The sequence below is a fragment of the Coffea arabica genome, chromosome 2e, assembly GCF_036785885.1.
Source record: "Coffea arabica cultivar ET-39 chromosome 2e, Coffea Arabica ET-39 HiFi, whole genome shotgun sequence".
NCBI classification, from domain to species: Eukaryota; Viridiplantae; Streptophyta; class Magnoliopsida; order Gentianales; family Rubiaceae; genus Coffea; species Coffea arabica.
Window position 1 is genome coordinate 7310548 of NC_092313.1, and position 14654 is coordinate 7325201.

The 14654-nt window shown below is 35.5% G+C and overlaps 1 protein-coding gene across 2 annotated transcripts; it reads right to left on the bottom strand.

The window, feature by feature from the left end:
* Positions 1-733: 733 nt before the first annotated feature.
* On the bottom strand, positions 734-10997 carry LOC113730566 (SAC3 family protein A-like). 2 transcript variants are annotated; one of them, XM_027255313.2, is made up of 14 exons: positions 10785-10997; positions 10637-10711; positions 7933-8772; positions 6995-7444; positions 6105-6206; positions 5356-5453; positions 4660-4822; positions 3883-4380; positions 3649-3789; positions 3430-3489; positions 2637-2767; positions 1879-2012; positions 1546-1781; positions 734-1369 (listed from the first exon to the last, which is right to left on the bottom strand). In XM_027255313.2, the coding sequence occupies exons 2-14, from the start codon at positions 10691-10693 to the stop codon at positions 1268-1270; spliced, it is 3012 nt and encodes a 1003-aa protein (XP_027111114.1). In that variant the 5' UTR covers positions 10694-10711; positions 10785-10997; the 3' UTR covers positions 734-1267. The 2 variants fall into 2 exon arrangements, with proteins under 2 accessions (XP_027111114.1, XP_027111113.1); XM_027255312.2 differs by having other exon boundaries at positions 7933-8775; positions 10785-10996.
* Between the last annotated feature and the right edge of the window lie 3657 nt (positions 10998-14654).

Sequence of the window (14654 nt, forward strand, 5' to 3'; positions counted from 1 at the left end):
GATAATAATTTGTTTTCTCCGGCCCACTAAAGTGGCATGGACGCATAGAGATTTTGAAGATTCAATAATCTTTTTCTCTCTTTACATTTGTAGCCTCGAATGATTGTTGAATTTGGACGTAAATATGGAATTAATTTATTGAGGGTAAAACTAGATGGTAAATGAATAAAATTTTAAGTTTTTAGGAAAGGGCATTTGGACATCTCAAACGGAGGCTATAATCAAGGTTTTAGATGATTACTTTCATCGAGCTTTTCCAAAATCACTTAGACCATGGGACTTCGCAAACATTCAAAGGCTAAAACCCATGAAAAAACATTTTAAATGAGATGACAAGGATAACTACAAGAGTCAAATTCAAATTGACGAAGTAAATAGGAGTAATGAAGAAGCTAATCTATCATTAGTAACAACCTACTGTCTGGTTAATTATTTACCGTGCGCAAGTAATTTTAGCACTTACTAAACGTCTGAAACGCAATAGCGAGATGCAAAAATCAGAGTGCAAGAAATCTTAGCATTTGCTGAGCACCTGCAACAACGCAATAATAAGATGCAAACAATCAGTTCCTCTGTGACTCTTAATAACCATCAGGTAATGCAAGCATGCACACGATGTAAAGGAGGAAAACAGTAGTAACAATAAGAGCATGCGCGGTAGCAAAGCACATCATTTGCTTCAAAGCAAAGAAAATAGCTACAACATGTTAAGCCACCAAACAATTAATAGACGGAGTTTTAACAAATATTTATATAAGAATCCTTGAAAGTGGAAGCTCAAGAGGCCGGAAAAATCAAGTCCAGTGGTGAACCGCCAAAATTGATGATATTCAATAGCCATCATACAAACAAGTCAGGCTCCTCATGCCATCTTCCTGACTCTAGGTCCAAACCTACAGTGTAAACGTTACTATTGCTTATTTCATTTTCCCTTCCAATATACATTTGTATAGTTCTCTATCATCCCTGGAAAGAATGGTAATTTCTTTCGAGACACTGATATCTATTAATGAGTTGGAAGTACAAGTGCATCCCATCAGTACACTGGGAGAAGCACTTCAATGGGAACTCACATTTCCTTTCCCTTTCAATTCATAATATCTCACAACATACAGTTGATATAACAGAAGTCCACATCCCCGCTAATTGAACAGCTGCCCTGCGCAAATCTCCAAGCAAAATTTCTTGGAACTGATCTCTGTGATGGCTTAATCAGATTCCCCCCAGACAGGACCTTCAGACGACTCTTTCACTTAACCATACCAACTTATACAGGATTCCGTGCCCAAAAATCGTCAACTGCAAGATTAGCATCTCCATGGCTCACGGCATCCTCAGGTTCTGGCATGTAGAGGCTTGACATAGATACCTGAACATTCAAAGACCAATTAAATAGTATAGCTTCAAACAGAAATGAACCAGAAAGGAGAAAAGCTGTCCAATTTAAAAACATAACCAGGACTCTTTTGGCTCGATTATTTCCCCCCTTCCCAGCCCATAACAGGTATCAAGTCTTTCATGCACTAGGAGAGGGAAAAGACATACCTTTGTGTCAAGAAGCATCTCCCCAGCATTATCATTAGATAGGCATGCACCATGAGCCTTCAACCATTCTGCACATTCTTCAACTCCATCTCTTTCCTTCTCATCACTTGCTTCAGTTGTGGGCGAGACATTACCGAAGCCCAGAACCTGAGAAATGTATGCGACGGGAATAGTAGGACGATATGAACGAGACATACACTTTACTGCTGCATATCGCATCTTTTCAACATAAAGATCTGCAGTTCACCAAGTATAATGAACTCATCGTGTTAGGTAATAAGAATGGACAATAAGGAGAAGTGAAATAAGCATGATGACTTGAATTCTACCCACCCATGAGAAGAGTACTAAGGTTGGGAGCTGTTTTGTATAGCCTGAAAAACAGAACATAATTCCCTGAAGTCACTGCTGAACGAACTGCAAGAGCGTGTTTCACAGCATCATTTTTCCTAGCATCAGCTGATAATCTGTGCAATCAATGTTACGTCAAAAACATTCAAAACTCATCTTGCAAAATAAAAATAAAACTAGTGATAAACTTCTCTAGGCACACTAATTATGAACACTTCAGTACAATTGTATCCACTGCATGAACATGATCTAATCTGGAAGCATACAGTCTAACATGATTTACAGTTGATAAAAGCTCATGCACAATGCGGATTCAATCCAGTTTCTACTGTCAAAATGAATATTTGACATGACTATACAGAATAGCTCCAGCAGGATGCAAGTACATAGCGAAAACGATATTGTTTAGAAGTATGTCGTACTTTGAAATTATGAAAGATTTACAATTCCAAAGTCTAAAATAAGCAACATCACCGACAGCTAAATTGACCTAAGTTAACAGAAACCAATAAGCCTTTCAGGCAATGCTACTAGAGGGAGACACAGTAAAATAAGAGCCAGCAAGATTCAGCAGATAGCTCCTCTCTGAGTAAGAATGTAAAAAAGGGAGGGCTGAGCACTGTTGGAAGTAGGTGGTGTGTCTCTTGATAAAGATCCTATGGGTACAGTTAATCTGAGAACAGTAATCGGAAAAAAGACAACTAATCTGTGAACGACTAATTCCAGATTTAGCTAACAACCTTGACATCACAGACAGGAGATCTCTGTTATTGTTAGAGTGCAGGATTACACAGAGTAAATTGTATGCAGCAAACTCCAAATGGCATCCACTGATTCCTTCAGCATAAAGCGTTTTCAACTGGGATTGGCACTGCATAACCAGATCAAGAATGTCAATCCATGCAACAAATAGTCACTCCAACAAAATGAAGAAACATGAAGTTTAATCCATGCTACACGAAGAATGCTGCTTGGGCAGAAATAGAAATTAAACACAACTAAAAGTGCATCTTAAACTCCACCACCGTGTCGTCTATGCATTATAAGAGAGCTACAAATGCAGACAATAAAACCCCTTTTTTTTGGAACAAAAAAATAAAACTATCTTTCAAAAAACTTAATTTAAAAAAATTGGATTGACAGATAATAACAAGTACGCATAATAAATTAGTACATATAAGCCATAGTACCACACTTATTTTTCCACATTAGGTTTCTCATGTTGATCAAGCAAGGCATCTCCAATTCTTGTTATCCCTTATTTATCAGAAACATAGCTTGTAACCCATAAATGTGATTATGCTGTGCATGTAAATTAGCATCACAACAGACACATCACTAATTCGTAGCAGAATAGGTTACACAACAAATTGAATGCCTACTGGTCTTAGGTAATAGCCACCATACATTAAACAACATACCAAAATCTCCAGATGCATAAAAGAATAACAGAATTAGACTAGAATAAACTATTTATGAAGCATTCCAAACTAGAAGTTCTCAAGCTGGGTTAATTCCAAATTAAAAACAGACCTGATTAAACTCTGGCAGATCCCCAACTTCAATTGCTAAACGAGCATGAGTTTCATAAACCTGAAAGAGGGGGTGATGCCATGAATATTGTAAAGAAAGTAGTCATACTCAACATCTCTACTCACCCAAAATGACCGACTAACAAGATTCCCAGCCAAGTTTGACATTGATATGTTTGTAAGAAATCCTGAGACACATTCTTAACAAAAAATTATATACCTTTACAGTTAACTCATTGCGTATATGCTGTACAGTCAAGTCTTGCCGAATGGATTTTAACTGATCGCACTTATAAAGGTAATTCTTTTCAGAATTTTGCACCATAAGCAGGGCTTTTTCCAAGACCTCTTCTGGTCTTACCTGCAAGATTTTATTATTCAAGACAAGCAGCTCAAGTTAGTCTAAGCCAACAATTCAATCGTAAACGACCACAGGCACAGACAAAACATTTACCGTGACAGGATCAGGAGCCGAAGTAAGGCGCAGATAACGTTTCTCAATTTCCTGAGAGGTCCCTTTGACAGTAAGAGCATCCCAGTCAATATCTTCAACAGCCTTGGTGCCACTGTCCTCAAAGTTTCTGCTATGCACCAATGCACTAGCTCGTCTAGTATATAGATTGCCAGCACCAGCACTTTTCTGCCTAAAATGATTAATTTCTGCTCGGTTTCCATGTCCCTTTTCAAAACGTTTTGATCGACTTTCACGTCTCTTTCTTTCCTCTGGTGAATCAGCAAGTGCTACAGCAGCAGAATAATATGCTGTTAAAGTTTGTTCCTTATCACTCTCACTTGATTCATCACCATTATCAGCTGCACTTAGACCATCAACAAGACGTTGCTTCTTAGCTGGCCTGAAAGAATTTTTGTTGGAGCTTTTCTGTTCTGGTAAAGAAAATTTGGTATTACTCCAGTTATCCACCTTGTTCTCTGTTTTTCCAACTGTATAGTGCTGTGCATGAACTTAAAAGTGAGAATCATAGAACAACTAACTCATAACAATACACTATTTTCTAGACCTACCAAAACTCCAATTCATTGAACACAAATTCTACTTATTTTCCGGCTGAAATAAGAAAAGAGACGTTAAACCCACATTCAATCACCTTGACTTGGTTTTTTGCCACCTATGTGAGAGAACGAAGGCTTGACAAGCTAGAAAATCAAATTCAATGGTAAAACTACCAAGGAAATTCTTGGTTTTCCACTGAAATTAGATTAAACCAGATACCTGTTTGTTCCAAAAACCATATTTTACAGGTTCACGGGCAGCAGCAGCAGGAGGCTTGTCAGCCACTTTCTCTTCTGATATAGGTTCCCACCTACTTTTGGATCGTCTACTAGGACTTCTGCTTTTTGGTAATGAAGAAATGGGAGTTGAGAACAGTATATGTCTGCATTCAACGAGACAAAATGAAGTCAATCTTTACTCCACAACTACACTCTTTTCATTCTTGTAATGCTAAAGGATAAAAATTGCATTAAATTATTTAGCATCTTTTAGAATCTAACATAAAGAAAAAGAGGGGGGGGGGGGGTTCCATTGACCAGTGCCAAGAACAAAAATACCAAAGGAATAACTTCACAAAATACGACATTTAAGACAGTTTTCCTCATATACGACTTATAGCCAAAAGAAAAAAGTATTGGGACCAAGGAAATTGAAGTATTGGGAGCTTCCACACTCAAAACACCTGAATCAAGATTTACATGTGGTAATTCTTGTTGATGAGTACTTATATTAATAACAATGTCAGCATTTACAAAAGAAAAGTATGTTGCCTTACATATCTCAACAAATTGTGTTGGGCATGTGACACTATTAACAAGATCATAAAATGTTGAATGTTTTCTTCTTATTTATCATGGATGCTCAAGGTAGAAAGCAGAAGGGAGGAAGGGGGCAGAGAGAGGAAGAGGGAGATACTCTTGATTAGCAGCATCTGCATTCGGCAGGGGGAAAAGAGGCTCTGTATCCCAATCTCTTGTATGTAGAGTACCATCAGCGGTTGCCTTCATGATAATCTAACAAGTGCAGTAACATATAAGAGATAAGTAAACAGCACAAGAGAAAAGTAGAAACAAAGAACTGCATTGTAACAAACAAAATGCATAACAAAAAATAAAACTTAAACAATTGGCAGCTGTAGTAAACTGTGAATGACATAGAACTAAGATTTCCATGAAAAGGTGAAAGCAGAAGTCTTCCCACATCATAAGTAAACTCTATAACCAGAAACCAGCATATACAGGAGTGCACATACTAACGCCAACAGCAACCCAACAGTATGTGCAATATGAACAAGTCAACTTTGCAAATGAACTCTAAACTTATACACACGCACGAGAGAGAGAGAGAGAGAGAGAGAGAGCAATCTATGGCATTTACCAAAGAAAACAAAAGAAGGAAAAGGATAAATTGAAGTTGGTAGTTGATCTCCATCTATCACATCTGACAAAAAAATATTAAAACAGAAATACAATTCACACAAAAGCACATACTTTCTTCACCAGATGACTATAATTTAGAACCTATGAAGATTGGCACAGAAAGATCAAAAACCACTGCTCCCTAATCCATTCGAGATGACTCGAGGATTTTTTGCAGTTTGTCTACTACCAAATATGGACATCCCTAATGACACAGCAAAAGCAACATCAGTACACTTTGCTTACCTCTTTCATGACAGCTTGAGAAGCCACCATTTGTGCATCACCTTTGCAGCGAGCCAAAGCCCTTTCGACATAACCACACAGTGACTTTGGAAACATGCCAGGCTACAAATAACAAAAATAGAGATCAATTTAAAAATAAAAAATAAAACATGGAGATCAGTTAATGCCACCCACAGATACTGTAAATATGAACATGCATTCAAAATGCAGAAACTGAATGCACATTCATAGAAAGTACAAAATAAGTCAAATTTGAACTCGTATGATGCTAGACGTTCAAGAGCCCAACAAATGGGTTCAGTAAGTTCGATGGCAACCTCAATACTACAACCATAAGGTGAACCAAAACTCATCTAAAAACGTTAAATACAAAATTTGACTAACTAGATATAGGAGGAAGAGGACTAGTAAGATGTCCACCTAAGAAATATGATATCAAAATTAACAAGTGCGTAACTAGAAGTACGCATCAACATTGCAGAGCAGAAGAAACAAGCCAAGACTGCCTACTGACATCCTTGCGTAAAATATGTCCAGTGGTATTTGCTCAAACAAGGGACACCTTTTGCCTTTTGCAACTAAAAAGTAAATCAGCTACAATTGAAATGGAAATTCAAAGTCCAACACCACTCCATAACTTTAGAAGGAGGTCAAGCAACAGTTGAATTCCAAACAAGTAAAAAAGACAAACACATAAACCTATGTACAGATAAAGCTAGTTCATAGGATGATCTTTAGATAGTTACAATATTTCAAGTGCCTAAAATGCAGCAGTAAAATATAAATCTGATTGAACATGAAACCATATATCAAGTGTACAGTTTAGAAATGTATTTATGCAACAGGAAATGAGAAATTATAAATGACCACCAGAGGGAAGCAAATTGTACCTTTAGTATAGACTCAGCAGCATCTTCAGATGGCACTTTCTCATTTGGCTTTGTCAGTGAAACACTAATGTAGGCAGGCTTTGAAGCTGCAGTGCTTGCAGAAATATCCTTCTCTACTTTTGGAAAACCCAAGCCCAAATTTGAAGCAATTCTAGGATTTGTAGGAATCTGCAATTTGCTGCTTGCCCTGCGCGAATCAAGCTGTGGAGCAATTTGTGAAACAGTTTGTAAAGATGACTGATAACTTTGGGGAACCTGATGCGTAGCTGTATACACTAAGTTATGCCCTTGAGAATGTGCGTGATTTTGCTGATTCTGGAAGCTTTCATATGTGGAACTTGTCTCTAAAGGCATTTGAACATGTTGCACTGAATTCAAATTTTGATTTTGAAAAACTGCAGGTGCAGGCTTCCAATGCCCATCATGAACACCACCATTCAGTGTACCAGACTGGAAAGGGAAAAGCAGTGCATAAGCAATCACGTTACTAATCAACCAAAACATGATGCTGGCATTGCTTCATTATATCACCAGTCAACATATGACACATATGACACAAGTAAACTGGTACCAAAACCATGAAGGACACATGAACAAGTAAAAATTCACACATAAAGAAGAAACAGATATTCTCTGAACATTCCAAGCACTGTCACAGAGATATGTGATTGCAGCAAATTTAAACCAGGAATGGTGAATTCTATCCACACCCCAGAACCAAATTCTAAAGAATATTGTTAGTAGAAACTTAGACAGGAAAGAATACCCCTAGATTAATAGGCCAAACCCAGTTCCTGAAAATGCACACTTCAACGTCCGTGATTCATGAAAGTTGCACATGAAAGTAAATGCTTAACCTTGTACTAAATGTGAATTCTATCATTGAACGTAAAAATATCAACTATCAGTGAACACATTAAATAGGAGGGACAAAAAACCTGTGCCGCAGGTAATTCAGAAGATGTAGATTCCGGCCTCCAGGACGTAATATAAGGTGCAGAGGCTTGACTATTTGCTGCTGGATACCCACAAGGGACAGAACTCAGACTAGGTGCACCAGAAACAGAAACATTTTCTGTCCCTGGAGCACAGCTGACTTCTGTTTGTGTTTGATTGTAATAGTCAGCCCATTGCTTATAATGATGTGCATACTGTGAAGATGCAGCACTAGGAGTGGAACTATACAATGTAGTCGAGTCTGGGGTGTAGTTGGGATATTGAGAAGAGTATGTTGCATACTGTCCTTCTTGCCAATAATTGGTCTGGTTGCTATAAACACCACTCTGATAACCTCCGGCTGTCTGATAATCAGCAGGATTGTAGTAAGTGCTTGAATAACTTGCAGACCCAGCATAAGACCCAGTATTCTGAAATGAGGAAAGAGGCTGATAAGGAGCACCTGAGTTTTGGTATGCTCCTACAGGAGGTTGATATGGTTGACTTGTTTGCTGCTGATAATTATTATAGTAAGATGCATATCCTGTATTTCCATATCCATACGGATCTGTATTCTGGTAGGTTGAATAACTATTGTAATCGTGTTGTACATTTACTGCCCCAGAAGTTGAAGTGGATACAACAGGTGCCCCATTTAATCCATCTTGGACACTCCTTGAGGTTAATTCTGCTTGTTGGTCATGATGATAAGTGGAAGTAGAAACGGTTCCATTCTCCCTAGGATAATTATTTGCCCCATGGGTGGTCCATGATATTGGTGCAGAGCTAGTTGAGGCATAGTAAGAGGATGCGTGTGCTTGACTTGGATCAATGACTGGATACTTCTGGAAAACAAGGATAAATTTGTTTTTAGATACAAGAAACACATTTTAAAAAAATTCTTTTTCCCAGTTTTCTTTTGATAAAAGTGCATCAATTACAAATATAATCTGCATTTACAACATGACACATAACAGGTAGAGGAAGAAAGCAAGAAAACAAAACAAAAAGGATACAACACAAGAAACCCAGAAGCCACCAAGAAAATCATAGATATAAATATAGAGGTAATCCACATCAACTTCCCAAAGAAGATTATAATGTAATATGTTTCATATACTGCAGTAGTAACAACCATATGAATAGTAATAAAATATAGACACTTTCCCATTCAACAAAGGCTGAAGCCTGTGAATAATAGTCTCACTGAATTGAATATGTACTATGGTTTATTTTTTACAAATGTAAATCCTGAATGGAACTTAGAAAGATAATTCTACTGTGGAAGATCTAAAACTACAGTGTAACATTTAACTTTAGATTTTGAGAGCCTAAAGATCATAAATTATGCATAGCAGGAGTCAACAATCCATGAGTTCAAATCTGCATTGTTTTCTTAGAGATATACAGGGTGAGAAACACTTCCATCATGAAGTTAGAGAAATTTTAACGAGAGAATATATCATATTCGAAAGTTGTGTTAGAGAGAGATCATAACTGTGCAACTTTCACAATTTCATGCTCTAGTTTCAACTTAGAAACTGTTTAATGGCCCATTTTCTTATTGTAGATGGTTTCAAGTAAGGGCTCTGCCTTTCAGTCCAATTCTTCCAAATTCTCAAATATAAAACAATGGGCTTCACAAACATCTAGAACCCATTTATTTCTCTCAAATGTCACACTAAAAAGCTCTACAACAAACTAACATAAAATTTTTCTCTCCATATCATTATCTGGTTCGCACTTAACTCAACCAAAATTAGGCCTTAGTACAGGTGATCGTTATGACAATTAAAAGAACCGCTTCAATCAATTTAAACAACAATGAGAAACAGCAACTAACTAGTGAAGAACAAGGCAACACAAAGCACAAAGAAAATCCTCTGCATATACAGAATAAGACAAGAACTTTTAGCCCACGCCAATCCACTTCGAATCTCATGTTAACACAACAAACACATCTATCACAAACTCGTAATGATGGACACTATGCTTATGAGTATGTTTTAGGGTTTGCAATCCTTATGCAACTAGCTAAGAAGAAAAATTAGCAGCTTCCATTTAGTTTACTCAAAAAAAAAAAAAGAAACGCTCTAGAACAATGACCAGAGAAAGCAGAAATGAAAGAGAAAGGGTGCTTTCTCACTCAAACTTACTGCCAGCAATACAAGTGATGACATAGTACTGAGTAACGATGCCAGCAAGCCAGGTTTTCATACATATTAGAACATAAATCCTGGATTTTACAGAAAAATCCAACTGGATAATTTATGGAATCTTAGTTCCCCAACCCCAGCACAAACAAAAAACTTTGAGGGCGTATTCTTAAAACTCGCATCAACGTTCGCCATTTTTACTCAAATGAAACTGACGAGAATCACGTCCAATGCCACTCAATAAACCCCAAAACCATTCCATAAGCTTGCTAGAACCAGATAGTTCCAGCTATTTGCACTTAAACAGCACAAATTAGTACCTAATTTCTTGTTTCCTAACTCAAGCTAGGAAGGAGAAGTTCATATCTCAAACAAAAGCAGCTAAATCCTGCCTAATCCAATGTTCAACCTTCAGAAACAACCCATCCTAATGCTCATTAAGCAGCTCTTTTTACAATTTTACCTTCTACCTGATAACACCGAGCAACATCTTCAACATAAAATGGTTTATATTATTCAACCATAAAATACAAAAGATTTGGTTAGTTACCTCGACGGAATTGGTGCCCAGTGTTGTTAGAGTATCAGTAGTCCCTCCTTGATTCATCCTCGTCAAACTAACATGCTGCAAATTTTACCTAACAACGGTTACTAAACAATTTATTATCAACAAATTCAAACAAATCGCAAAATCCTACCCGATTCAACGAACTCAAGGGCTCAAACTTTCAGAGGAGACGGTAAAAATAGCTCCAAAACCTAAATTGCGTCAAACGCAGAATCAAGAAAAGGACCAAAATTATCGACAGAAAAGCAGAAAACAATCAGCTGGGACAGAATTTAAAAAAAAAAAGTGCAAATAGGTTGGAAAACCAATTTGACTAGGTTGTCAAAATAACCCAGATAGGAACGACGTCGCGTAGGTAGTGCTTTATATAGTCTAAAACGGACCCACAACCTTGGACCGACCCAGTATCAAACTGGGCTAAGTTGGCCTTTTACCTTCACGATGTTCAAAATCTAGAAGGAATCCATCCAGTGCACGTTAAACAGCTATTTAATGTTTTAACACCGACCATATGATACAGGCATAATGGGTTAATTACCTCGACGGATTTGAAGCCGAGTGTTCCTAGAGTATCACAAGAGTAGTCTAGAGCTGTGGACAAACTGAGTATATCATGTTTGAATCTTATTCCTTAAGCTACTTGAATCAGACTCGTGTTCATTCGAAAATTTTTGATTCAGAATCTCTGTTCATGTACGTATTCGGCTAGTTAATTAAAATTTTAATTTAAGTTCGATCGTTTAACATAGACGAGCCAATTTTATATAGCCTCGACAAGTTTGAATTCAGGCTTGATGCTAAACTTACTATTTAATTCCAAATTTTGTGAAATGACAATCAAACACATGTTCGCAAACGAGCTAAAATGGATAGCACAAATATCTCAAATAATATTTCGCTTACATCATATACACATTTCCCAACTCACCTTTTTATATTCCCAATTACCTTTTTATCTCACATACATCACATCACAAAAAGTGTTACAGTAATTATTCCAAATAATATTTCAAATAATACTCTATCCAAACAAACCAATTGAAACCTTACCTTGATTATTGCACTATCGCTAGTCGAAAAGGTTTAAGAGGTAATAACAAATTGCTAGGTGGTTGTGAGCACTAAGTAATATTATGTACATTCTTAACTCACTAATACCTATCGTTATAAGAGGATGAGTATACACTGAAATTATACTTTTAATGAAGTGTAAATCATTGCATAATGTTTAATGCTGTAAATTTTGAAAGTGTCTTCACTTATATGATTCTAGAAGTCATGCCGCTTCTAACAAAAGTTGGATTTGCTTTTGTTTATGATCATGACTCTAGGATGGAGCATATGGCTGCTAAAGTTGGATGTGCGTAATATATCTAACCTAATTTTTAAATTATAGTTTAATGCTATATGCAACTTTAATTTGATTAGATTTGGTGATGTACTTACACTAAAAGAAAAGTTTAAATCTAACTATTCTTTTCTTTAAGGATTGTTTTTATGTGCTAGTTTGTTTATTTCGTTTAGTTTGTTTATTTCGTTTACAAAATAAGTGGGAAATTGTTGAGATAGTTCGTAAAATAAAATAGAAATAAACCTTGTCATAACAAAGAAACTAGAAAGTTTTTGAACCTTTTTGTCATAATCTTAAGGGTCTATTGGAAGTTAGAAAGTTTTTGAAACATTTTTTTTCATTTTCTATCAATTGAAGGAACTTAAGTGATGCTTCTTGATATACACAAATGTCATAAACGTATGAGAAAGTGGGTGATCAATTTATGACCTTTGTGTTGTCTTTTTAATATAAAAATGACAAGTTTCTAACAAATCAACTAACTATAATCATTATATTTTCTTTGTAGGAGGAAGTTTGACATTTGCTATTTTTTCTTTTAACATTTCACCTCTCAACCTGAAAGATATTTTCTCAAAATATTTGGTTTGCAATCTTATTAAAATATCTATTAATATTGTTAGTCACCTCATTCTTTTCAGACTAAGATGGTGAAAAATTCATATAAAAATAGTTGTTAAAATATTCAGTTCAAAAAACTTACCAACCTAATTTTAGAAGGTATCGGATTTGTAGATAAAAACAATAAGAATAATAGCTCATCTATTGTTGAGATCAAGAAAAATAGAAACAAACGAAATTGATAAAATAGGCGAAATTCTTGAAAATTTTTTTTTAAAAAAAAAGAAGGGAAAAAATTACTCTCTCTTTTTTCATTTGTTATAAATGCTCCATCTTTTTACATGTACACAATAGAACTAGACAAATTTTTTTGCATCAGTTAAAACAAAACTAGAGAATTTCTAAAATCTAAATTCCATTGAATAGAGAAAACAATGAAACCAAAATTTAAGCATGCTACAAAAACACTTTTGCTCAAAATCGAAGCACATAACCTGCTGTTAGGTTTTGCCGGTACTAGATTTTTGTACAACATATCTGCCAAGCTACTAGAGGGAGTGGAAACTAATCTACTAGAACATATCTCCTCCATCATTGGTAAATCAATCCATGTTATTTTGCTACTATTTTTGTTTGCATCTATGGTTTTAAGAGTAATCGCAACAACAATTCTATCGTTTATTTTGATTTTTTTTACCAGTAAATTTTTTGTGATTTATGGTACATTAGATACCAATTTATGGCTTTCTTGTTTTACATTGTTCACTGATTGTTTCTTTGACTAGATATATCTTCTACATTCATATATCCTATTCATTTGCAGTGTCTTTCTAGGTATAACGCTGTTAATGCAATTAATTGTTGAATGGCAAGCTTTTCTAAGAAACTTTTTATAAGGAGTATGATTGTACTACTTGTTTTCCACATTCTAGATGTACTGGAGGGCACTTTAATTATACATTTGGAAGTAAAATTGATTCTTGTAAATTTTGCAGTACCTATTCAAATTTTCGTGTGTATCCTTAAATGATATTCTTAAAATTTTAGTTAATGCTTTTTTTTCCCAATTTTAGATTCTCAGTGGTAGTACATTTTTAACTTTGTTTGATGCTTTTAGTTTGTCATGAATGAACTTGTTGAACTATTTCTGTTGTATTAAACTTCACCTTGAATCAAGTTGTTTACTTTCTTTGACTTTTATTCATATAGATGTCTGCACGATTGGCTTCAGAACCTGCGAGAAGGATTAACTCATTTGATTTGATGCATTTGTTTTCAATTTTTAAAAATTTCAGATTTTCAGTAGTTGTGCTTTTTGTCTTTGTTTCGTACTTTTAATTTATCATGGATGAACTTGATGAACTATTAATACTTTTATTCATATAGATGACTGCACAGCTGGTTTCAAAGCCTACTGGAAGGATAAACTCCCATGGTTGGACTGGCTCCTGCTGCTACAGCACGAGTGGGGTAAGACATCTAAATAGCTGGATTGCAGTCAAAATTTGTGTCACAACATAATACTTTATATCTCATAACTTAAACTCTAATGTAACAAGTTACTATCATCGTCAACATTTTTAGATTGCTTTTGCAATTATAATCACTCAAAAATGTACATTGTTGAAGAATCTGTGCTTAGGAAATAAATCATTGGAATTTCTGAACAAAGTCAATAAAGATACAAGTAAATACTTACACTAGATTTGCTCTCCAATATTGCATTTAGTCTATCTTACATTATCTCATTTTTTTTCTTATGCTCAGTTTATTTGTGGCAAATTCATTGCTGCTGATGGCCAACACTTTTCATGGCATAATAACGGTGTGTCATCTCCAATTAGACGGCAGATTGGTGGTAAGTTATAAATTACTGAGTTTAGGTTAGTCATTAATTCTTGTATCAATAAAAATTATATATAATAGGTTAGATGTATGTGTAATTTGCCAATTATCTAAACAATACACGTCATGAAAATTTTACAATTTTTACAATCAATGGGTTATTATGCAATGGTCTTTATATAAAAAATACAATGTAAAGCTCATATAGTGTTTGCTGTGTTTTTTGATAGGAACATGTGGTCC